Below are 27176 nucleotides of genomic sequence, written 5' to 3' on the forward strand. Positions count from 1 at the left end.
TCCATAGAAACATTGAACCAATGCGCAAAATACATTGGCAAAAGTATCCCATGCGCTGTTTATAAATAAGCAATCTTTGAAAAAAACGTCCGCTAGACTGGTTTATGCGCTTCACAGTAAACCAAATGACCACATTGGGAACCAGTCAATTAGTTCCCGAACATTAGCCAAACGTTTGCTGGCTGAACTTGGGGCTGCTAAGACACAAAAAAAAACTGACTGTAAAGAAAAATAGATCCAACCACTATAAAAAACGGTTAGTAAAAAAACCCATTTTCGTTTGTTTCTTTTTTTCTTTCTTTTTTCTTTCTTTAAAATTGGATACATTGATATTCACAAATTTTTTAGCCCTGTTTTCTTTCTGGGGGCGGACCCCCATACCCTCTGTTGACTGTGGTTGTATTCAATTCTATAGCACCAAACAAAAATAATTTAAAATATGCTGAGATGTTGTTAGAAAATATTCCTTTTATTCATTACGCTCACATTTGTTACCATTTGAGTGTTGGGGGCAAACCAATATAAAGTTCTGGCTTCATCAATGCATTTCTGAAACACCTAATAGTCAGCGATTAAACAATGAATGAATGAATGAATTAATTAATTAATGTTTAACGACACCCCAGCACGAAAAAAACACTGGCTTTTGGGTGTCAAACTATCATATGGTAAATGCAAAAATAATGTGATGATAACACAGTGTAAAGAACTGTGCAAAAAATACAAATATCACAGATAGTTAATATTAAAGTTTAGAATAAATAGAGATTATTATATGAGCTTGTGTGTTTTACTCGCTCTCATTCGGGCAATACAAAAATCCTGACACTCGTTTTGTAAAATCAGTACATGTCACACATGAGTGTAATAATTTATTTATTATCTATAGGTATATTATTATTGTTGTTTACTTTATGAACAACAAGACCCAACTCAAAATGTTTCAGCCACAACTAGAAGGAGATCACGGAATGACGTCATATTTCAAATGCACAGTCTGAGCTAGGACTAGAGAAGCAATGTTATGACGTTGCTTCCCAAAATTATGTCATCACACTTGTTATTACACGTGTGCTTTGTCTGATTATTATTAACTCGTTTATGTTGAACCATATGGATAATAACACTTGTTATTACATGTGTGCTTCATATGATTATTATTAACTTGGTTATGTTGAACCATATGGATAATAACACTTGTATTACACGTGTGCTTCGTATGATTGTTATTAGCTCGGTTATGTTGAACCATATGAGTAATAAAAGCCAGTATCTCAAAGAAATTGTAATAGAAGTTCTGGATGGAAACGAAAGGATGCGATTAAACAATGCTCTGAAGTCTTCATTAAACTTCCATCTTGATGACTCTTTTTATTTCAGAAAGAATGCTTCAGCAGGTTACGGTGAACAGGAAATTCTGTCCAGAACCAATGCACTGATTTCTGGAATTGGCGACATCTCGTTGACAGCTGTAGAAGTCAACACAGATGGGAAGGACTTGCAGAAGGTCAATTGTTCATTAATAATTTTATATCACTTAAAAAATTAAAGCACAAACCAGGACCCATGTAGTGTATTTGAAAGAGTGTGTGTGTGTGTGTGTGTGGAGGTGTGGGAAGGAGGGTGGCACTGTCAGTCTGATGGACTGAGCGATGAACATTTAAGGACCTGAATAGCCTCAACCTGTTATGGGGGTTTTGGGGGCGAGAAAGTTTGAATTTCAGATGTTCAGATTTCCAGCTGTATGAGCATAAAACTGGTGGAAAAGTGGGGCACAAAAAAAAAAGAAGTAAGAAGTAATTTTAAAAATAATAAATACTTTTAAACAATTTTTTTTTCATTAATTACATTTGTTCATTCATTAATTTGTTCGTTCATTCGTTCGTTCATTCATTCGTTTATTTATTCAGGAAGTTAACAAAGTGCTGGAGAACCTGGTTTCCCAAATGACCCACCTGAAAACCAAATCTCCAGAGACGGCAGAGTACGGAAAATCACTGCATGATTTCTGTTTGTCATCAGAGCCAATCAAAACAGACGTCTCTTCACTAGACACGGCTATCCAGAGTCTGTCCTTCTCCAAGAATAGACTGTCCAGTCAGGGAGCTCTTAACGTTCTTCATATGATGGTATTTATTTTATGTGGCATATTTATATTTTTATGTAGGATATTAAACATTTCGTATCATGTTTATGTCCCGAGTGAAGAATTTTCAGTTGTCCCAAGTTGAATGAAAATTATTTCATGAGGGACATATAAACATTGGGGGTGGGTGGGATGTAGTTCATTGGTACAGTGCTCGCTAGATGCACAGTCGGTCTGGGATCAATCCCCGTTGGTGGGCCCATTGGGCTAGTTCTTGTCACAGCCAGTGCACCACGACTGGTATATCAAAGGCCATGGTATGTGCTATCCTGTATGTGGGATGGTGGCTATAAAAGATCCCTTGCTGCTAATAGGAAAGAGAGCTCATGAAGTGGTGACAGCGGGTTTCCTCTCAATATCTGTGTAGTCCTTAACCATACGTCTGACGCCATATAACCATAATTAAAATGTGTTGAGTGCGTCGTTAAATAAAACATTTCTTTCTTTCATATAAACATGATACAAAAGGTAGCGAGTTTAATATCCTATCGATCTTAATTTACATCACTCAACTCGTTCCTGTACGGTTGTAGTGTGCCAGTTGATGACGTCATCATGTGACGTCGAAGTGTTACATCACACTTGGCGTATCACTTTGATATATACCAAGATATCTTTAACCATATTGGTAATAAAAAATGTTTATTGATTTAACAATGTTTTAATAAATAATCATTCTTCTCTCTCCACCCCCCCCCCCCACCCCCCCCATGTGTTCTGGTTCTTGGATTGGGCTGCCTGTACTCCTTTAGTGTTGGTTGGTTTGAATGTTCGATTTTAATTCAATTTCAACTTTATTTGCATGCTTATGTCCAATTACGGTTCAAGCACACTGTCCTGGGCACACACCTCAGCTATCTGGGCTGTCTGTCCAGGACAGTGGGTTAGTTGTTAGTTGTTAGTTGATTAGTGGTTAGTGATGAATGTTCGAACCCCTCCTTTTCCAACCTCTACTTTCCTCCTGTCTTGGTCAGAAGGACGGGGTGAGGCAGCACTCACCTCATGTGCGGTCAGTCTAGGATCAATTCCCGTCTGTGGGCCCATAATTGGGCTATAATTTTCCTTCCAGCCAGTCCACCACAACTGGCCATGGTATGTGCTACCTTTTATGTGGGATGGTGCATATAAAAGATCCCTTGCTACTAATTAAAATAAATGTGGTAAGTTTCCTTTAAGACTATATATGTCAAAATTACCAAATGTTTGACATCTAATAGCCATTGATTATTAAATCAATGTGCTCTAGTGGTGTTGTTAAACAAAAACAAACTTAACTGATCAAAAAGGCTGACATGTCAGAACCTGTCCACATGACACGTGCTGAAACGGCTTGCTCTGAGTGTGCCTGTTAAATTAATTGACCTTGACCTATTTTTTGTATAGTAAAGTTTGTTTCATTGACCTGACCTTGACCTTTTTTTTTTTTTTCGTAGGGTAAAGTTTGTTTCATTGATGACTCTGATGGATCCTGTGTCCGGCATGTTGTCAAGACAACGTGGCTGACGCGAGCTCTCAATGTGTTGATGGGTCCAACAGGCAGTGCCTTCAACAACGGCACTGTTGCATTTGTCGCCGACGACACTCCGGTATGGGAAAGTTCACAGCTGCAGAAAGCTTTTCAAGAACACAAGCTGAATACCAGCACAGAGGTACATAGGTTTAAGTAATACCAGTACATTTGAATGGTTTTGAATAATGCCAATATAGTGGTATTTTTAGTCGTGCCAGTACAATGATATGGTTTTAAATAATCATGATACAGTGGTATGGTTTTGATTAATACTAATACTTTTGAGTATAATGCCAGTACAGAGGTATGGATTTTGAGTCATTCCATTACATTTGGGGGGTTTTATTTTTAGTAACACAAAAATGTCTTTGTTTATTTCAAGTTTCCAGCGAAACAAAAAAACAAAAACAAGATGGCTGTTTTGTCAGTTTCAAATAAGACAGAAATGGCTAGTGATTTCCCTAGAAATTTGGCAAGGCATGGTAGACCAAACACTTTGGGGTCATTTTCGGAGCACTTGTTTTTCATTAAAAATACACAAAAATTAATTGAAATAAACATTAATGTAATTTATGTGCTTGCTTTAATAAACGAATGGCAAAAGATATAAAAGGCATATTTTATTAATTAATAATACCTTTTTTGGGTGTTTTATAAAGGCAATTTTAGAGTTAATTAGACAGCATGGTGCTGATTACGGCAATATGGTGCTAGACTATTGAGGCATGGTGCTGCACCATGCTAAAACAAGCTAGGGAAAACACTAATGACTGTTTTTCCTTTTTCAAAATAATTCAAAAGAGTTGATAGATTCTGTACCGGTAGTTCTAGTTTTTGTGTTTTTTTCTTTTCCATTCAGGCATCATCTGCCCTGGTGTTGTTGATGGGTCTTATTGGTGTGGATTTCTCTACCAAGGCTTACATCAGCTTAAACCACCTTAAGGAACAACCTCCCATAGCTGTGGTGAGTATATACACTGTCATTTAGCAATACAGCAGCTTAAAGAACAACCTCCCGTAGCTGTGGTGAGTATATACACTTGTCATTTAGCAATACAGCAGCTTAAAGAACAACCTCCCATAGCTGTGGTGAGTATATACACTTGTCATTTAGCAATACAGCAGCTTAAAGAACAACCTCCCGTAGCTGTGGTGAGTATATACACTTGTCATTTAGCAATACAGCAGCTTAAAGAACAACCTCCCGTAGCTGTGGTGAGTATATACACTTGTCATTTAGCAATACAGCAGCTTAAAGAACAACCTCCCGTAGTTGTGGTGAGTATATACACTTGTCATTTAGCAATACAGCAGCTTAAAGAACAACCTCCCGTAGCTGTGGTGAGTATATACACTTGTCATTTAGCAATACAGCAGCTTAAAGAACAACCTCCCGTAGCTGTGGTGAGTATATACACTTGTCATTTAGCAATGCAGCAGCGTAAAGAACAACCTCCCGTAGCTGTGGTGAGTATTTATGGTTGTTATTTAACAATGCATCAGCTTAAATCACATTAGAGAACAACCTCTCATAGCTGTGGTGAGTGTATATACACTGTCATGTAACAATACATCAGGTTAAAGCACCTTAAAGAACAACCTCCCATAGTTGTGGTGAGTATATATACACTTGTCATTTAACAATACAGCGGCTTAAACCACCTTAAAGAACAACCTCCCATAGCCGTGGTGAGTATATATACACTTGTCATTTAACAATACAGCAGCTTAAAGAACAAGCTTCCGTAGCTGTGGTGAGTATATATACACTTGTCATTTAACAATACATCAGCTTAAATCACCTTAAAGAACAACCTCCCATAGTTGTGGTGAGTATATATACACTTGTTATTTAACAATACATCAGCTTAAATCACCTTAAAGAACAACCTCCCGTAGCTGTGGTGAGTATATATACACTTGTTATTTAACAATACAGCAGCTTAAAGAACAAGCTTCCGTAGCTGTGGTGAGTATATATACACTTGTCATTTAACAATACAGCAGCTTAAACCACCTTAAAGAACAACCTCCCATAGCCGTGGTGAGTATATATACACTGTCATTTAACAATACAGCAGCTTAAAGAACAACCTCCCGTAGCTGTGGTGAGTATATATACTTTCATTTAACAATACATCAGCTTAAACCACTTTAAAGAACAACCTCCCATAGCTATGGTGAGTATGTTCACTTTCATTTAACAATATATCAGCTTAAAGGATAGGATATTAAACTCGCTACCATTTTGTATCATGTTTATGTCCCTCATAAAATAATTTTCATTGTCATTCGAGTGCTAAAGCTCGTAACAACTGAAATTTATTTCACTAGAGATATTAACATGATATGAAATGGAAGCTCATTTAATATCATATAAATATTTTAGTAGTTGCTAATCAATTTTAAAATCATCATCAAATGATGCAAACCTAAATTTTTAAAACCAACTATTCCCCGATGATAAAAAAACCCTAATTTTTTGTTGGATATCAAATTATGTATAATTTCTTTCTAGGACACATTTCTCAGTACGAAGGACAACAATGTGTGTGAAAACGTCACCTATACATATCTAATGAGTCATCAGGTTCCTGTACCCACAATGCACCAGCTGTTGACTTACTGTCTGAAGCTGCATTCACCCATTATGTTGTGGGCAACGGGCTGTGTAGTGCATGATGGGATAGTAGAAATTCTGTTACAACTGAACAACAGCGAAACAGGTAACTACTAACTGTACAGATGGAAATTCCAAAAACCAATATTCTTAGAAAATAAAAATAGTATATAATTTATTAGCTTGTAATATTAGAGTAGGCCTACATTGCCAGTGATTTTTCCAGGGGATAAAATGGGTGAAAATCAATGCCTTTAAAATTTTAGAATGACATAATCTTCAGAAAGTTAGAAATTATATAAGTACCGTATTGTTCCTATTTGTAGCGCACCCTCTAATATAAGCGCCCCCTATGATCACGAGAAATGTATCCTGAAACGGTACTCGTAAAATAGTAAAACTGGCTTACCTGACTGCCGACTTGCAATGATTATAATCGGTAAACAAATAAAATCCAAACAGGTGAAGCACTACGACACTAGTATGGGCGAACAGTATGTCACACATGTCGTTTATCAAATGTATGTCGCTGTTATCTCCACGCAGAATGAACGCACGACACTCCGTTAACGCTGTTCAAAACCGGAAGTACAAACATACCGGTAGGTATTTACACCAACACCGTAACACTCCGCAGGCCCTATATGCCTACGTGCACAGTACCATGTATTTCGATAAATCAGCTGACGATGTACGGTACGCTACGTCATTTCAACAAGAAAACGTCACTGGTGGAGTGACTCGGCGGCAAAGCTTTTGATGTCTCAGCGAGCCAGACGCATTGACAGTTTGATACGAGGATTTTTCACATGTATTACGAAACGTGTTCTAGTACTCTAATTAGCGCGCCCCCTTTGTGTTTTGCATCACGCCCGGGCGCTACAAATAGGAACAATACGGTATATACATGTACAAGGCCTTGAATGTAATAATCCTGATGAAGCAGCCTCTTTGCCAGAATGTCATGCTGGAGAGTTGCAGTCCTATATATACAAAACACCTAACAGTGTTTCATTGTCATGGTACATGATATTATAACCTTACAAAACCTCTTACGTCCATGTTATGCAAAAATACAAGTTTAAAAATCAGTTGTACATAAAAATATTACCAGGTTTCGTGTAATTAAATATATTTTCATTTTTAAAATTAAGTTAAATTAATGCATATATAAATTATTGATATCATTTCAGTTATTTTTCTCTCTGCTTTTTAATTACTATGCATTAATGATACGTGTTATTTATAAAAAAAATACATGTAGATGTAAAAAAAATTAGCTTGCTTTCCATGGAAAAGAAAACATTGTTTCTGTCAGTTTGTTCGCAAGTACAATGTATACATTTGGGAATCTATACTGGTTTTCTACTTTATGGTGACAATGTGTTTGCTATATAAACAAAAAATGACAGCAATCAGAGTCTTTGTAAAACACATAGTCGTCTTTTCATTTATTGTTGAAGTTTGTTATGCAGACTATTACTTTCATTTTAAATAACATGTTTTACATGCAAAAAATGAAAAAATGTCTAACAATTTGTAATATTTCCTAGAAGGAAATAACTCGGTACGAATTGTGTTGGTAGATTGATAAGAAATTAAAATAGGAACAGATACACAGTGTTCGAGATTAACGGTATCCTGATATCCCGGGGATATCAGAATTTAATTATGAATAACTGCAGACTTCAATAACCCAGTGTCCCACCAGGATACCATATATATGTTGGTTTCTTAATCCTGCGTTTTTATTTTTCGTTGAAACAATGAAAGTATAGTAATTTACTGGTGAAGTTAATTATAAGTAACAGTGTCATCCAAGTTTGTTACAATGTTATTTATGAATTTCATTTAAGTGGGATACTAAATTCTTAGGTGGGATACCAGATTTTGAAATGTTAGTATCCAACTGGAATACTGCCAAAAAAATTAATCTTGAACACTGGATACATGGCCATAATATAAATCGATACACAAGCAAGGGTATTGTGTGTTGTATTGTCAGCAGTAGTATTGTGATGCATCTGTGTATATTGTGACACCCTTAAATTAGTAAATACATTGATATGTAGCCAGAAAGAAATGTTTGGTATTGCACTATGGAATTGAATGTAAGTTTTAACCAGTCAACAGGGGGTATATGCATGCGAGTGGGGGCTCCACAGAAAGAAAATGGGTTAATTTTAAGGTTAGGGTTAAGAAAATCACACAGTAATGATAAGAGTAATTAATTTTGTCAAAAGATTAACTTTAAAAAAAAATCTGCACACATTTTTGGGTATATGGCACCATACCCGTTTTACCCTCTGGCAGAAACCTTGTGTTGTGATATTCATGCAAAACAAAAGCAGGCTTAATTTGTAAATTACTATATAGTCCCCTACCTGTCTAACCTTTGAGAACTAAATGTTTCATCTTCATCTGTCCGTCTGTCTGTCCTACATACACTTGTATAGTTTTCCAGATGTTTTTGGACCAAGCCTTGAGATACTGATCTGACATTTTGTGTATACATTTAGCTTTAATATGCACTGTTACAGATCGAGTTTGACTTTCATCGCGATTTACCCATTTTTGATAGAGTTATGGCCCTTAAACTTACGAGATTAGAAAATTTGTCTTCTGGACCTCTTTTTTGCAATTCCTGAAGTTATTGAGATGAAATTTTGTACATAGCTGTATCATGTACAGTTACAGATCAGATTTGACTTTCATGGCGATTTACCCATTTTTGACAAGAGTTATGGCCCTTAAACATAGGAGATAAGAAAATTTGTTTTCCCATGCAGGCTTTGTTTTTTGCAATGCCTAAAGTTATTGAGATAAAATTTTGTATATAGCTGTATCATGTACTGTTACAGATCAGATTTGACTTTCATGGCGATTTACCCATTTTTGACAAGAGTTATGGCCCTTAAACATAGGAGATAAGAAAATTTGTTTTCCCATGCAGGCTTTGTTTTTTGCAATGCCTGAAGTTACTGAGAAGAAATTTTGTATATAGCTACATGTGTATCATGTACTGTTACAGATCAAGTTGGACTTTCATGGCAATTTACACATTTTTCACAGAGTTATGGCCCTTGAAGTTACGAGATATGAAAATGTATGGGGTCCAGTAGGGGACAGGTATATTGCTTTAGCAGTACTCTCATCAAGCTTGTTTCTATTGTTATTTGTTCTTTACACTCTGTTTTAATTTAACTGTTGAATTTTTATATTGATGTTGATCATCACATTGTGTTTACATTTACCATAGTTTGACACCCAATAGCCATTGTATTTTTCATGCTGGGGTGTCATTAAACATTCATTCATTCATTCATTCTATTGTTATTTGTTTCTAGAAAGTAGTACCCTGACACTTCATGCTCAGACCATCAAGACCGAAGACAGCTCTGCAGCGCTGATGTTGTGGAACACTGTGGAGCAGTATAAGCTAGTTCTTGACTCGGGTTTCGCCAAGGCGGGAATATCTACTCAGGTATACAAACAAACATGAAAACAGTCTTTAATTTAAATAAAATGAATGAGTGAATAAATGAATGAATGAATGAAAGACATGAATGAATTTTAAACTAATTAACGAATGAATAAACAGCTGTTTATCGACACCCCAGCACAAAAATACACTTCGGCTATTTGGTGTCAAACAAAGGATTAAAGTAGTAGAAAAGGTGAATGAATGAACGAATGACACCCCAGCACAAAAATGCACATCAGGTCTTGGATGTCAAGGAAAGGTAAGTAGTATTGACAAAGGAATATCATCAGCATCTTAAATATTGGCTAAAAAGACGAAGGTGTATAACAGAAATTAATTATAAAAAAGATTTGAACAGAACATCTTAGTATTGATAGTGAAGTTTTTTTTATGTGAAAACTATGATCTATATATTTTGACTTGGTATTTTATTATCGTTTAGTTTGAAATAAATGTGAAAGAAAAAATATCTTATATTGTTAAAAAGATGTATGGGATCTAGCTCAGTTAGTGCATTGGCCATAGGATCAAACCCCCTCAGTGGAGCCAATCTCTGATAGGATATTTCCTATCCCGCAGCTGGTATATCAAAGGCTATGGTAGCTAGGTGCTGTCAGGGAACATGCAAGTTTCAGAGATCGATACACAATTGTAAAACATTAAACAGTAATTGCTAATCAATTTTCAATTGAGTAGAAATATCGCTAATCCAGATTTTGAACACAAAATATTCCCTGACTGTCCTGTCTGTGGAAACGTGCATTTAAAGATCTTTTGTTGCTAATGTAAAAATATAGCAGGTGTTAGATTTTTCAAATGTTTGACATACACTAGCTAATTATTAAGAAATCAAGGCATGTGCTCTAGCTTTGTCGTTAAATAAAACAATTTTTAACTTTGTTAAAAAGAACTAAATTATGTTTTGATCCCATTTGTTATCAGTTACATGTAGTTTGACGTACATTGTATGTTATATATTTTAATTTGTGTAAAAGAAATCTTCACATCATTTAATTATAAACAGATTAAGTTTGGTAAATTCTGACCGCATTTGTTATGTTGGTCAGTTTTGCCTTCCTTCTGTTTTGTATAAAAGGTAGAAGGATAATGACCTACATTGTTAAGAAGGCTAACTTGAGTTCTGGTATTATTTTTTATTGATTGGTTTGGCCTGTGTTTTGTTTTACAGATTGTTTGTGAGTGTAGCCTACAGAAACCTGGTGAGTACAAATAGGAACTACAGGTTTGTCATTTTGTCTGAATTGATCGATGTATACGCCTAATAGTCACAAATTGTATACAGTTGCATATAAGGAAGGTCACCTGGTCTCTCTCGACAGCAGCAAGCAAAGAGTTAAAAGTGACAGACCCTAATTTTTAAACACTACCAGGGCCGTAGCTAGTGGGGGGGGGCAAAGGGGGGGGGCAAAGGGGGGAGGCAGTTTGCCCCCCCCCCCCCCCCCCCCCCCCCGAAAAAAATCAGGAACAAATTATACAAACTAAGAAAATTCTCTTCTTAACCGTTTAAGGAGTTTTAGATTATAAACTGCTCAGTTGGCCCCCCAAACAGAAAATTCTAGCTACAGCCATGACTACAGCATACATGTATGTTTTGCTACGGCCATGACTACAGCATACATGTAAGTTTCACTATCAGAGCTTGTTTTTTCATAATTGAAATTATAATACTTAGAATTTATTGCTTAAATTACATGTATCAGTTTCTGTACATCCAAAGTTTTTCTGGTCATCCTGGTGTTGGTAACATCACAAAATGTGGTTTTTCAATTCTAAAAATGCATGTACCTCTGAGAAGTAAAGGTTATGGAGAGAAGCTCTAGTCTGTTTTAAGAGAGTATTTCTCTGTTTCAGTGTCACAGACTCTCGTTTAATAATCTGTTCTAGCTTTATTCAGACAAGTTGCAGGTTTATATATAATAGTCTAACCATGCTTAATGTTAATTTTCACACATTGAAACGAGGGTCTGTGACTTAAAAGCTCTTTCCTGAGTCTGCTGTCATTGTGAAATGTTTCTGCTGTCACTGTGAAATGTTTCTGCTGTCATTGTGAAATGTTTCTAAGAGAACAGAGCCTTTTTAACATCTAAAATTACATGTTAAATCATGGTCTTGTTTGAAATATCAGCTAGTATCTGTATATATCCACTGTGTTTTGGGTCGACTTAATGTTCATATTAGCTAAAACCTCATTTTACAACATGTACTTTTTAATATGCTCTTCAAAAAAAGTAGGGGAACCTGAAATATTAATGTTATTATCAACTATTAGACCGAACATATGTTTTGACCACAGACATCCTAGTAAAGAACGTTCAGGTTTATTTATGAACACACCGAAACACATTCCATAGTTTGCACATGCATCATGCAGTTGCCCCGTACACGTGCATGGGGAGTCATTCTCGATTTTGACAATTTCCAGGGAGGTCCATTAATCACTGTGGAACATTATTTCTGTCAATCTTTTTTATTCTGTTAATCATACAGTTGTTATTGTTTTATTTTTAGTCATTTTTATTGTTTGAATTTGCGATTTACTGATAAAACCCCCATCAGCTTTCAAATTTAACTTCTGACCCCAATCATCCTTACAAGATCTTTTGTGGTCATAAAACCTACTGTAATACTGAACTACCGGCTGTAATGTTTGCCCAATTAATTCACTATTGTCATATAACCATTCCCCACAGCTAATATACCTTACAATTTTGGCAATAGTAAATTCTTATTAGAGTTCCCCTACTTTTTTTGAAGAGTCAGGGTTTCTGCCAGAGGGTAAAATGGGTGTGGTGCCATACCCAAATTTTTGGGCAGATTTTTTTTTAAGTTAATCTTTTGACAAAATTAATTACTCTTATCATTAATGTATTATTTTCTTAACCCTAACCTTAAACTTAACCCATTTTCTTTCTGGGGGAGGCCTCTCGTACACTCTGTTGACTGTGGTTGCATTCACTTCCATAGTGCCATACCCCAAAATTTCTTTTTGGCAGAAATACAGAGTATATATAATTTTTTGTACATACCAAATTATTGAGGGTAAAATCTATAGTGTTTGGTTTCAAGAAACATTCAGGCAATCAGAAACGCCCTGCAGATACAGTAACTGTTGTGAAACTAATTGTGCCTGATTCTTTTGTTCTTTGTACAATAAAGTATGTCTTCAATCAAAATAGGTGGCGGGACGTAGCCTTGTTGTAAAGCGTTTGCTTGATGCACTGTCGGTCCAGGATCGATCCCCGTCATTGGACCCATTGGGCTATTTCTCGTTCCAGCCAGTGCTCCACATCTGGTGTAACAAAGGCCGTGGTATGTGCTATCCTGTCTGTGGGATGGTGCATATAAAAGATCCCTTGCTGCTAATCGAAAAGAGTAGCCTATGAAGTGGTGACAGCGGGTTTCCTCTCTCAATATCTGTGTGGTCCTTAACCATATATATATGTCTGACACCATATAACCATAAATAAAATGTGTTGAGTGCGTCGTTAAATAAAACATTTCTTTCTTTCTTTCAATCAAAATACAGGCATGTGTGCAGGAATTTATGCAGGGAATGGTCTAGAAATTTATGGGGGGGGGGGGGGGGGTCAAATCAGACTCCTGTGGTAAATATATATATATTGAAAAAAAAAAAAGCAGAATATTTGCTTGAGCAGGGAAGGGTTTCCACCCCCTGATAAACAGACATTGATATTCTAACATGAAAATGCATTTCACATGTAATTTGAGTGATTAAGAAATCAATGGTCTTCCGGTCGGAAATGTGTTATAATAACAACAAACTCGGGACATGCAGTGTCTTTATATTAAGCCTGAAACATGTTCATTGTAAATGTTTTTTTGTTTTGTTTAACGACACCACTAGAGCACATTGATGGATTAATTATCTATTGGATGTCAAACATATTTGGTAATTAATTATCATCTATTGGATGTCAAACATATTTGGTAATTTTGATATATAGTCTTTAAAGAGGAAACGTGCTACATTGTTTCCATTAGTAGCAATTAAGGGATCTTTTATATGCACCATCCCACAAACAGAATAGCACATCCCACGGCCTTTGATATGCCAGTCATGGTGCACTGGCTGGAAGGAGAATTAGCCCAATGGACAAACCGACGGGGTGTTTATTGTAAACGAGTCGTATTATAATTCTAAGGATTTTTGTGATTCAGATTCTATCTCTGGTCTGGAACAAAAAATAGCCCAATGCATGGGCCCACTGACGGGTGTGTGTGTTCATTGTAAGCAAGTCATATTGTAATTATTTGCGATTTTTGTTATTCAGATTCGATCACTGGTCTGACGCGTTCTCACCTTGTTCCCCCCGGATCATCAGACCTAGGTGTTTGTAAAATGTGCACCACCAGTGCCAGGGCTATCAGACTACTACAGGTAAATCAAATCTTGATATATTGCAGTGGCAGATCCACAAAATCCATTTCGGGGGGGGTGGGGGCAATGACATGAGGCGGAATGCCAAGGGAACGTTTTGGAGGTTTGGAGGGGGATCGTAAAAAATAAAATAAAATTAATATACTGTGAATCATGAAATTAATGCGAGGAAGTAATTAATGCGAAAAATGTGCAGAATTTTACTATAATACTACTAAATAAAAAAATAAAATTCTTACACTTCTGTATTACTGTATACATTTAAACTGTTTTGAACATTTATAAAATTATCATCAACAAATTTTATTACTAAATATATTCCTTTAAAAATGAAACAGAAGAAAATTATATAACCGCAACCAACAATCCGTACATATTTCTTCAAACCATTTGGCTCGACTCTATACATGGCATTTTAAGTTAGACTGGTCGCAAGTTGTCACTGTTGCAATATATCGCATTTGTTAACGTCTATTCCTGTGCTGCGCATCAAGTGTATAAAATCAGTCTAAAACATTTGTTAGAATAATACGTCTGCGTTCGCGTGAAATATTGTGCCCTGCAATAGCGACCCGTTTACCTTTTATTCCTACTGGTGGATTAATTAGAAGCAATCACCACACAAAAGTGCGAGGCATAACTTTAACAATAAGGTGTAGTTATACTAATTACACTACTTTAAGTAATTAGGGCTGCCTGGTCGACCCACCATGCGATTAGCTTCAGATTATGTAGTAGCTGTCAAAACAACTACTGACTTCTTTTAACATGAAAGATGAAGCCCAAACAATATAATAACAACACAGCTGTGGTTTTTATGTGATGTGGACTTTTGACCGACGCATTAATAAAAATACGCATTTTTGTTCACTCATGTACGGACGCAATAATATCATGACGCATTAATTTCATGATTTACAGTATGATAAAATTGTACCTGTCAGCCACCCCTACCCCGATCTGCCTCTGTATTCAGCGAAAAATAAGCTGGCCATGAAACCGTTTTACCATGTATTTTCATAATTCTACTTGCAATATATTAGTTGTAATCCATGTAAAAATGTGTGCTGAATTGTTTGGCAACCCTGCATATCAGGGCTAACTCTGGCACTCACCAAATTCACTAATTGTAAATTTTGAAAACATTTGGCAAATTTTCTTTTAATTTGGTGATTGGTGAAATAATTTTATGTAATAATTAATATTTTGTTAGAAAAATAACTCTGCAATTTATTAAGTTTAATGGACAATTTGGCGAAATATTTTGCTCGCTGAGAGCTAGCCCTGTATATACATGTAGCTGTTTAGTAGTAATGATAATATGAATACACATTGTTATCCAGATTTATGCATTTTCGTTTAATTTAGGCGAAAATGAGCCAGATCACCAACAAATATGGGAGCCAATATTATACCTTTGTTTTTTTGTCATGTTATAATTTTAGGCTTCCACATGTACATTGTATGTTCGTCTTTATCCATATGTTTATGATTTAAGGTTTTTTTCATCTTTTGTTTATTATATTAGGTTTTTTCTTCTTATGTTTATAATTTTAAGTTTCTTTATATTCATTTTGATTTCTGGCTTTTTTCATCATTTTTTTATAATTTTAGTCTTCTTTCATTATATGTTTATAATTTTAGGCTTATTTCACCATATGTTTATATGTTTAAACTTGTTTCATCATATGTTTATGATTTTAAGCTTATTTCATCATATGTTTATGATTTTAAACTTATTTCATCATATGTTTATGATTTTAAGCTTATTTCATCATATGTTTATGATTTTAAGCTTATTTCATCATATGTTTATAATTTTAGGCGTCCATGTCTGTAGTATCCTCCGTGTACTTTGAAGCTAATGCTGCCAACTTTGAACCCGAGTCTTGTGGAATCGTTGAAGGATCGTCCATTGTGATCAAGGAGAAAGGCACTTGTAACATGATCACTGCCATGACGGCATACGATAACAACCGAGTCGCCATCACAGTTTTGTCTGTCACAAACGAGCCGGGCAGTTGTGTAGTGGGTCTTTGGTAAGCTAACCTTCTGACTACTGAATTAATAATTTTTGACAAAAAACGCATTGAGTGGGTACAACTTTATAACTTTTACTCGCATATTTTCACTTAAAATACATATGTGAAAGGTAATTAAGTACTATCTTTTTGGGTGTGTGGTTGTTTTTCTCGAATTTTAAGGATATTTTAGATCAGTTAACAATATTAATCAAATTTATTATCAAGTTAGCTGTCACAAATGACTGCGATGTTCCGCCATAAGTGTTATTAATTAAACAAACATTCCTTTCCTTTCCTCTTTCTCTATCTAAAACAAATATTGACATAACAACACCAAATAGCCAAAATTTAAAAAGTGCTGAGGTGTCATTAAATAAACATTCCTTTCCTTTCCCCTTTCACTATCTATAATACATTTTGAAATAACAACACCAAATACATGTAGCTGTAGTTTAAAATGTGCTGAGGTAAAAACAAACATTCCTTTCCTTTCCTCTCTCGACTACTATCTGTAATAAATTTTTAAATAACCACACCAAATAACTGTAATTTAAAATGTGCTGAGGTGTTATTAAACAAACATTCCTTTCCTTTCCTCTATCTCCAGTGCTCAATTTAAGGATTTTGGTTGCTTGCCCGGAGGGCAAGTATGGGTTCACATTGAGGTTGCCCCTCCAAAAATTTTGTTGCCCTGATTTCATCCGTGTTTTGAAACTAGAGTTATATTTATATTCCAATAAAACAGCAACCAACAGGTTTGGAATTAATATGTTGTCAATGTAAAATGTAATATGTACTGTCTGACAATAAAATACATTACTTTTTAATAATGTTTTTAAATGTGTGTAGTTATACACATGTACACATAGGGCCTAATTGCTTAAGGTTTTTGTGATTTGGTGACACATCAGCTATTTTCCAATCGAATGCACTTGTTCCAATCGAATGCACTGGAATGTTTACTATTCGGAATACTTAGCCGATTATGATTTTTCCTGATGTCTCACAGAATCGGCCGAGGAGTTCCGAGTGGCAAACAAACCCACGTGATTTCGACTGATGCTTTAGTAGAGGGGATGATTTTCCGTTTCAGATTTTGCCACATTCCGTTTTAGATTTTTGCAAATTCCGTGGGTGTTTTTTTTCTTTTTGTGTGTTAATTAGTGTCATGTTTTATTATTATAAACTATATCCATTTGTGTTTTATTGTTCCAGCTCTGAGCTTGTTGGCTATTTCTATTTTTTAAATACCTGAAAACTTTTTTGTTGACACAAACTTAAAAAAAGAAGAAGTTAAGTAATGTTTACTTGCCACTAATAAAGGCTAAAAAAGTGATGTACCATATTTTCTGGCCTATTACACGCATTGGTGTATAAACCGCACCACTTGGTTTTAGACAAAGTTTCGACCTTCGTCCGTACATAAGCTGCAGTTAAAACAAAGTTACAAACTTAATTACTGTTAATTATTGTTTGTATTTAATAATAATAAAAAGATCCATTCTCCCTTAAATTCAAACAATACATAATTGTTGATTGTGTGGCTTTCAGTTTCATTTCATTTAATGGATTATGGTTAAGATTCATAAACAAAACACACATTTGACAAACCCCGCTATTTTTATGAAAATATTAACAAGAACTTGGTAATGCATTGTTCGTAATCTTACATTAGTTGCCAAAAAATATGTAAATAAATAAATAAATACATGATAACATTTTATTTGGTCCAGTATGATTACAAAACGTGAACCAAAAAAAAGAAGTAAGAATTACTAATACCCACTCGATTACACATGTATGTTTCTATGTAACCTAACTAGCGTGCCGTGTGCACAAATTACATATTCAAACATGGTCGGGTCAAGCTGGATATAGGCCAGCGGTAGTGAACCGACACTAAGCACTGTTCTGTCGATCGTTTACAGTTTGGACATTGTTTTATAACTTTTAAATGAAGGCCTTTAAAAAAAAAAAAAAAAAAAAATTGTTTAGAATTATGTATTCAGAGCCAGTTAAGGATTCGCGGGGCCAATAGCACAAATAACAGTGGGGCCCAATTCCCAAGATATATATCTTTCAACCCCTTCGGGGAGAGGGGAAAAATTACCTGGGGATGATTAATGTACACAATTACTCACCGCGGGACCCCCTGAAGCGTGGGGACGTAGCACGTGCTACATGTGCTACTAGAATAAACCAGTAAGAAGAAAAGTAAAATGCTATTTTTGTGTGCAATTTAGAAAACAATCGGTTCAGAAATAAATAACTTTTAGTAAATTCCATAGCATGAAAAAAGGTGTTCCCTGTGGGACGGATTATAAATGTGAATTGCTTCCGTACAGACAGATTAATGAATATGCCCAAAGTTTTACGAAATTATGTTTTCCAACGAAAGCGTTGTGTAAATCGGTTATGCTTACGAATCGTAATAAGTATTATTAAAAAATATTGAAATTGAACACACTAGAAATCTTGTTATATAATCAACATTCTAAAATTGTATTAGTTTATTTTTATATTTCAAATTAAATTTTACTGTGTAAAGTGACACGAGAGGTCAGCATGCTTTGTTACAAGCTTACAGCATAACTTCCAAGAATGAACGGTTCTGGAAGTGTTTAGGCATACGAAAGTTGGCATACAAAAACACTATATGCTTATATTATTAATATTGAATCTTAAAACTACCAAAAAGATTTATAATGGTGCTTGAACCAGAAATACAACTTTTGAAGGTTATTTTTTTTTTTAAATCGCGAATTCCGTTTCAGTTACTAAATTCCGCGATTCCGTCCATGTTTTTCGTGATCACGGAAAATCATCCCCTCTACTTTAGATAACGACAGTTTAAAAGCGATTGTGGGCAAGGAAACTGCATATTATTATGCGACACAACTCGCCTTTTGGTGTTTAAAAAAAAAGTCAGTCGTCCGACGGGCAACTAGTATCATAGAACTAAGTTGCCCGACTGAATATTAGGTCATCACAGACGACCGTAAAAATTGAGCGCTGATCTCTATCTAACCCAGCTATTGAAATAACCACACCATATAGCCAAAGTGTTATTAAACAAACATTCCTTTCCGTTCAGGTCAAGTAACGACAATAACGTGGAGTACAACCTCGCATCAGGAAAACTTGCCATCTCTGAAAAGAACAAACATCAGAATATTGACGTTCCCAAGGTTACGTCTCCCGGCGTTGTCATCGACTTCATGTTGTCACCGCTGTCGGAACTGGATCGTGTTCAGCTGGACGTCCGAGTGGGAAGCTGTGTGGTGGCAACTCTCTCAATCCCGAGAACTGTGTACAAGCCGTTCGTTAGACTTGAGACACCACCGACAGATGTTGGTGATACACAGTTACACAGATTTGAGGTTGTCGTTCAGGCTGGAGACTTTACGGTAAGGACAGTGAAACATCTCTAAATGGGACACCTGTGGGACCAAATAAAGAGTCCTGTTTAGAGAGGTTCTGTTCTGGATTAATATTTAAAAAAGGGACTATGAAAAATGTCTGCTATTGAGGGAATTTTGGTTTACAGAGGGTTGTACTATATTAGTATTACTGCTGCTCCAGCTTAAATTACTCCAGGCTAATATCCAGAATTGGTTTTGTCCAAAGTCAGCAGCATTGACTGTGGTGCCTTGACAATATGTCTGATGCCATATACATGTAACTGTAATTTAAATGTGTTGAGTACGCTATGAAATAAAACATTCCTTCATTCATTCATTCATTATTCATTAATTCTTTCTTTCATTCATTCATTCATTTATTAGTCCCCTACCGGTCCAACCGGAGGGGTTTATAGGTTTCATCTCCATCCTTCTGTCTGCCAGTCTGTCTGTCTGTCCATCTGTCCGTCCAAAATATAAACTACTCAAAAGAATTTAAGGGTCAAAAATTTATAACCAAATAAGTTTCGGAGTGTATTAGATTGATGATGTAAACTACACCAAATGTTTTATTTATTATTCCATATTTACAAAAAACCCACAAATAAACGTCACTGTATACAAGAAAGTCACATGACATGCTATCAAAGTTGAAGGTTGTCAAACATGGATTTTACACATTAGAACATTCGTTTAATAGTGTGTGAATCCACCCCTGGCGCTAATACACTCGACACATCGTTGCCTCATGATGTTGATCAGACGTCTGAAGAACTCTTGGGGAATGGCCTGCCACTCTGCCATAAGAAGTTGACCCAGATCATGAAGGTTGGCCGGAGGGGCATGGTTATCCCGAACTCTCCTGCCTAATTCGTCCCAGGCGTGCTCTATTGGGTCCAAGTCAGGCGAATATGCTGGCCAATCCATCCTGGCGATACCTTGTTGTCTGAGAAAGTCCATTACCACCCTGGCGCGGTGGGGTCTGGCATTGTCATCCTGCAGAACTGCCCCGCCGCCAATCTGCTGAAGGCCTGGGAGAACCAACGGCCGGATAATCTCATTCAGATAGCGGATTCCATTCAGATTGCCATCCACCACATAGAGGGGGGTCCTGTGGTGGATAGAGATGCCGCCCCACACCATGATGCTGCCACCACCGAACCGGTGACGTTGTCTAACGTTAACATCAGCGAAGCGCTCCCCAGGACGTCTGTAGACACGAACCCGACCGTCGTTGAACTGGAGACTAAAAAACCTGGACTCATCAGTGAACATCACTCGACCCCACTGAACACGTTGCCACCGCAGATGAAGCGTGCACCAGTGACGTCTGGCCGTTCTTTGACGTGGTAGGAGTGGTGGTCGAATAGCCTGGCGACAGCAGCGTAGATTATTGGCTCTCAGACGATTGCGTATGGTTTGATCAGACACTCGAGTTCCAGTCGCAGTCCGCAGGTTGTCACGTAATCGGCGTGCAGTGGTTGTGCGTTGACGTAGAGCCATATTGGTGATGTAGCGGTCCTCTCTATTTGTAGTGCTTCGGGGTCTTCCCGAACGTGGACGATTTCGAACAGAATTCGTTGCTTGGTACCGTTGTCACAGTCGGCTAACGACACTCTGACTGACACCAAGTCTCAGAGCAACATTTCTTTGCATATTGCCATCCTGAAGCCAAGCAATAGCCCTTCCTCGATCTTCGATAGTCAGTTGAAGTCGTACCATTGTCGAATTTGGAGTGTGCACCGTACACGAACGCAAGCTCCAATTATATGGAAATTCAGCATTGGGAACATGGAATACACGTGCAAAGCGTGCAAATGAAGAGCTTTGTGAAAAAGCAAGTTATGGGCACTTAGCAGACCTTTCGCTTTCGCCCTAATTTACGTGCAAATGTAAGCATGTTTTCGCCATTAGAACTAGTCGACAGTGTCAATGACAGTGGATTTTAATTCATTTATGGGTTGCTTAGACCCACTTTCGTCAAAATGGAACAATACCATGCGTGACATTATGGTCTAGCTAATATAATTCACATTCAGAAAATAATGTCGAAAATATCGTCTGACCCTTAAATTCTTTTGAGTAGTCTAGTTTTCCAGACGTTTTGTTTTCCATAATGCCTTAAAAAAAAAATTGAGCTGACATTTTTTGAAAATATGTAATGTTACAGATCAGGTTTGACTTGCATGGCAATTTACCCTCTTTTATTTTTACAGAGTTATGGCCCTTGACTTCATTCATTCATTCATTCATTTTGTAGCATTCCATACCCATTGTTCAGCCTGGAATGAGACTGGAGGCCCGTGACAGACTGAATCCCAGTTTGGTGTGTGCAGCTACAGTAGGTATGTGTATGTGCATAAGAGTACGAGACGGGGCTGGAGAAAATACTGAAATTTGGTAAAAAAAAATATAATAATAATAATATTCAGGCCAAATGAGCTTGCCTGAAACATTTTCACAATATATTTCCATCATTCACCCACAATATTAGTTGTAATCCATGTAAAAATGTGTAGTGATTCGTTTGCAGCCCTTCATGTATATAGCCATTTCGCAATAATGCTAATATAAATAAATATTTTTATCCATATTCGGGCATCAAGCTCAGTCGTAGAGTGTTTGCCTGTCATAGGATTTAAATAAAGTATTATTATCATTATTATTATTATTATTATTATTTATAATAATGTACTCTGAGGGTGAGAAGTAGCCCAGTGCTGTCGGTTTGGGATCGATCCCTGTCAATGGACCCATTGGGTTATTTCTCGCTCCAGCCAGTGCACCACGACTGGTACATCAAAGACGGTGGTATATGTGCTATCCTGTCTATGGGATGGTGCATATAAAATATCCCTTGCTGCTAATCGAAAAGAGTAGCCCATAAAGTGGCGACAGCGGATTTCCTCTCTCAATATCTGTGTGATCCTTAACCATATGTCCCACGCCATATAACCAGAAGTAAAATGTGTTGAGTGCGTCGTTAAATAAAACATTTCTTTCTTTCTGGTTTAGGTAGGTTTCACTGTATACAGGTACATGTACATGTATATAATATATAATTTATTGTCGTTAAATAGAGGATACTCCCCTTGTGTCCTGTGATATCATAATTTATGATATCATTAGACACAAGCAGGGTATTCTTTTTATCATCCATTATCATTATTTTCATTTGTGACAATTGTAAACAATGTCAGTAATGTGGGTTGAATGTCACTATATTTGGCAACGGTACTCGTTAACTAGCAGAACGGCAGTGGCGTGACATCACTGATGATAGGTTTAGCACTGAAACAAACACTGTGATGTAACAAAATATTGTCTTGTGATTAAAATTTGACCAATAAACATTATGAGAAGTGATATCTTCTGCGGATAATATCGCAGGAGATATCACAAGTTACAGTGCCTGCGATATCTCCTACAAAAGACTTTAATTGATGATAAAAATGTTTATTAGTCAGAAACATCTTAGCAATAGCAGACATACATGTACAATGTAGCTTTGATTTTCTAAACACCGGCCTCGGTGGCGTCGTGGCAGGCCGTCGGTCTACAGGCTGGTACAAACATGTAGGTACTGGGTTCGGATCCCAGTCGAGGCATGGAATTTTTAATCCAGATACCGTCTCCAAACCCTGAGTGAGTGCTCTGCAAGGCTCAGTGGGTAGGTGTAAACCACTTGCACCGACCAGTGATTCATAACTGGTTCAACAAAGACCATGGTTTGTGCTATCCTGCCTGTGGGAAGCGCAAATAAAAGATCCCTTGCTGCCTGTCGTACAAGAGTAGCCTATGTGACGACAGCAGGTTTCCTCTAAAAAAATCTGTGTGGTCCTTAACCATATGTCTGACGCCATATAACTGTAAATAAAATGTGTTGAGTTAAATAAAACACTTCTTTCTTTCTTTTGATTTTCTAAACAAACAAAAATTATTGGACGTGTAATTTTAGTTATTAAAAAGGCTCTATTCATTGGAAACCACTTAACAATAACAGAAAATCCTGATATTTTAAAGGCCGTAGTACATGTATATGATATCCTGTTTGTGGGATGGTGCATATAAAAGATCCCTTGCTACTAATACAAAAATGTAGTGGGTTTCCTCTCTAAGACTATATGTACAAATTACCAAATGTTTTGACATCTAATATCCCAAGATTAAGAAATCAATGTGATCTAGTGGTGTCATTAAACAATACAGTCAAACGTACGTTTTAATATGTAATTTAACTTGTGAATATATCTACACTGTGCTTTGTGTTTTTCAGCTAGTATTGACGGGGTAACAGGACAGTGGCTGATCCACTTCGACGGCTGGACAGACCGCTACGACTACATGGCAGACCCGACTACCGCCGATATTCATCCCCTCGGATACATGGCCTTCATTGGTCACAAGTATAAACAGTATAACCCCAAAATACAAGCTCCGAAAGGTAAGTCTGTAATACAAATACAACCACTTCTGTTTAAATGTCTAATACATACACGTATATAGAGGCTATTTCATATACAATTTTTTGAGTGGCAATGAGTGACATGTGAAAAACATTTTTTTTCACAAATTGGGAAAATATGGTTTTCTCTCATTACTCATCATCTTTCCTAATTTTGGACTCTATTCTTCACTTTTTCCTAATATCTTTCTAATATCTACTCTGTTACAGCATTTTCCATTAATTTGTTGTATTAAAAAGTGCACTATTACGTGGTATCTGTGTCACAATTTTATTGCTTTTTTGTATGTTACACGTGTGTTTTCTTCAAAATATCTAAATATGGTTGCCTGAATAGTCCGGCTAGTTACACAAAAGTAGTGTGTGTCAAGGGTGGAGCGGCGTGTAGGCGTGGCTTAAATTTGTTCATTTTATTTAGATATGAACAAAAAAAATTAAGCACCTCTCGACCAATCCGATTGCCGTAAAGTGTATAGACGCAAAGAAAATTTATTTATATAATAATTAAATTAATCATTATTTAATAATACTGCGCTGTGCAAACATACCTGACAAAGCAATCCTCCCAAAAACCCCACAGAAACTTAACAAATTGAATGCCAAGTTAAACTTTAACTTACACTCTTCGAAAGGACATTATTTTGCTTTGTATTCAATCGCTTTTAGATATTTTATCATAATTGCACTTCATATACATTTTTTATAGGTGCACTTGTTTAATTTACTCTTTTTTTTTTTTTTTCAAATACATGTACGATCAGATGCATTGGTAATCATCAAACTTAAACACAAAGAAGTGACACCTCTAGCCTCAATAATAAAATTTACAAGGGAGATAAATGAATTATGAATTTGTTCACAAAAATATAAATATGATTTCTATACTTTCACTGTATAACTACATGTAAAAAAACAGTGAAAATATTACTTTTCACCGAATATCACTTTTATGGTTTCTGTAGATCTATATATTTCATTGCTATGTATATAATAAAAAAAAATAATGAACATATTCTTTAATTAGCCTTTATCCACACATGAGCGCTGATAAAATGTTTCATATTGCATATCTAGGTAATATTAATAGTTTGGCCATCCAGCTCCATTTATTGGTGATGTTTATAATGATTATTCCTAGCAATAAATCTGACAATTTGTTATTATAATGTACATGTATGTAATGTAATAAAAAAAAATATAACACAACACAACACAACACAACATAATCAAGGCTTGCTCTGAGTCAGCTGAAATTTTGCCAAATTATCTGTTAAACTTAAAAAATTGGAAAAACACAGTTACTTTGTATTAAAATATCAATTATTACATAAAATTATTTCGCCAAATTAATATAAAATTCGCCAGTTGTTTTTCAAATTGACAGTTGGCGAATTTGGTGAGTGCCAGAGCTACATTGTAGCTCTGTATTAATATTATTATAATATAATAATAGAATGAAGCTAATTTGAATGTTGTTATGTTATTGTAGAATGTAATTTGTTTTGTTTTAGATTATGGAAAACCAAAATTTGATTGGGCCGAATATCTTAAGGACATACAAGAGCCTCCAGTTCCATGGGAACTATTTTCTGAGGTAATTATACTACTGGAACTATTTTGTTATATAATTTATATTACCAGAATTCTTTTCTGACCTATTTATATCACAGAACTATTTTGTGAGATAATTAAATACTTTTGGAAGTATTTTGTTACATAATTATATTACCAGAATTATTTTCTTAGGTAATTATATTACCAAAACTATATTTCAGTATGATAGCAATATATTACCAGAATTATTTTCTAAGGTATTTATATCACAGAACTATTTTCTGATGTAATTGTATTACTGGAACTATTTTCAAAGTTTTTTGTTTGTTGAGTTTTTCTCATTTCATACATTATCTCACAACTGGTATATCAATGAATGAATGAATTAATTAATGTATGTTTAATGAATGAATCAATGAATGTATATTTAATGACACCCCAGCACAAAAGCAGAGATCGGCTATCAATGGCTATGGTATGTGTTGTCATGTCTGTTGGAAAGTGTATAAAAAAGATCTCTTGCTGCTAATGGAATAATGCAGTGGCTTTTCTCTCAAGCCTAATGTGTCTAAGTGATCAAATATACTACTCTGTTTTCTCTCAAGCCTAATGTGTCTAAGTGATCAAATATACTACTCTGTTTTCTCTCAAGCCTAATGTGTCTAAGTGATCAAATATACTACTCTGTTTTTGCTAGGGATATAGAGAATAATAAATGAGTAGGGTACAATGGTTGGGACGAGAAACGGACCTACACATGTAGGTGTTTTTAAAAAATAAATTGTTTGTTTTGTTTAATGACACCACTATAGCACATTAATTTATTTATTAATCATCAGCTATTGGATTTCAAACACTTGGTAATTGCAGCATATAGTCTTAGAGAGAAAACCCGCTACATTTTTCCATTAGTATACATGTACATGTATATGCACCATCCCACAGAAAGGATAGCACATACCACAGCCTTTGATATACAAGTCATGGTGTACTGCCTGGAATGACAAATAGCCCAATGAGCCTACTGATGGGGATCGATCCCAAACCGACTGTGCATCAGGCGAGTGCTATACCATTGAACTACCAATGTGTCTTTAGTTTTTTTTGTTAAACAAAAACATTTTTTTCCACTCTGCTATTTCAGGAGCAGAAAGAGGGAACACCACCTGATGAAATCAACAGAGCCCTCCAGACTCAGGGGATGTTTTACAATGTTTCCTCGTCGGCGTCAAACCAGTGTTCATCCAACAGGCACCGTGGAGCGGGTACGTTGAATTAGAATTTCCAGCATGGATCCATGGGAAGGTGTCCAGTGGCGTTACCTCCCCCTTTTTTCACTGATGTCAAAAATAATAATAATAAATTGAATTATAATCCCCAGCATGGATCCATGGGAAGGTGTCTAGTGGCGCAAGTTACCTCCCACTTTTTTCGCAGACGTCAAAAATAATAATAATAAATTGAATTAGAATCCCAGGCATGGATCCATGGGAAGGTGTCCAGTGGCACACGTAACCGCCCCCTTTTTTCGCTGACGTCAGAAATAATAATA

At 36.1% G+C, this 27176-nt stretch overlaps 2 protein-coding genes across 2 annotated transcripts in view; both read left to right on the forward strand.

Annotated features, from left to right (window-relative positions):
* The first annotated feature begins 1315 nt into the window (after positions 1-1315).
* Positions 1316-26919, forward strand: LOC121389672. The gene is made up of 14 exons (XM_041521322.1): positions 1316-1507; positions 1911-2129; positions 3580-3795; positions 4516-4620; positions 6175-6382; positions 9624-9760; positions 10950-10980; positions 14074-14180; positions 16005-16219; positions 19299-19611; positions 21866-21950; positions 23882-24049; positions 25582-25664; positions 26769-26919. The coding sequence occupies exons 1-14, from the start codon at positions 1316-1318 to the stop codon at positions 26901-26903; spliced, it is 2214 nt and encodes a 737-aa protein (XP_041377256.1). The 3' UTR covers positions 26904-26919.
* The window catches only part of LOC121389673, a 68936-nt gene continuing 68673 nt past the window's right edge, over positions 26914-27176 (forward strand). The window contains exon 1 of the mRNA XM_041521323.1: positions 26914-26929. Coding sequence (XP_041377257.1) covers positions 26914-26929 — 16 coding nt within the window. The remainder of the gene's footprint in view (positions 26930-27176) is intronic.

This window comes from Gigantopelta aegis, chromosome 15, assembly GCF_016097555.1.
Source record: "Gigantopelta aegis isolate Gae_Host chromosome 15, Gae_host_genome, whole genome shotgun sequence".
NCBI lineage: Eukaryota > Metazoa > Mollusca > Gastropoda > Neomphalida > Peltospiridae > Gigantopelta > Gigantopelta aegis.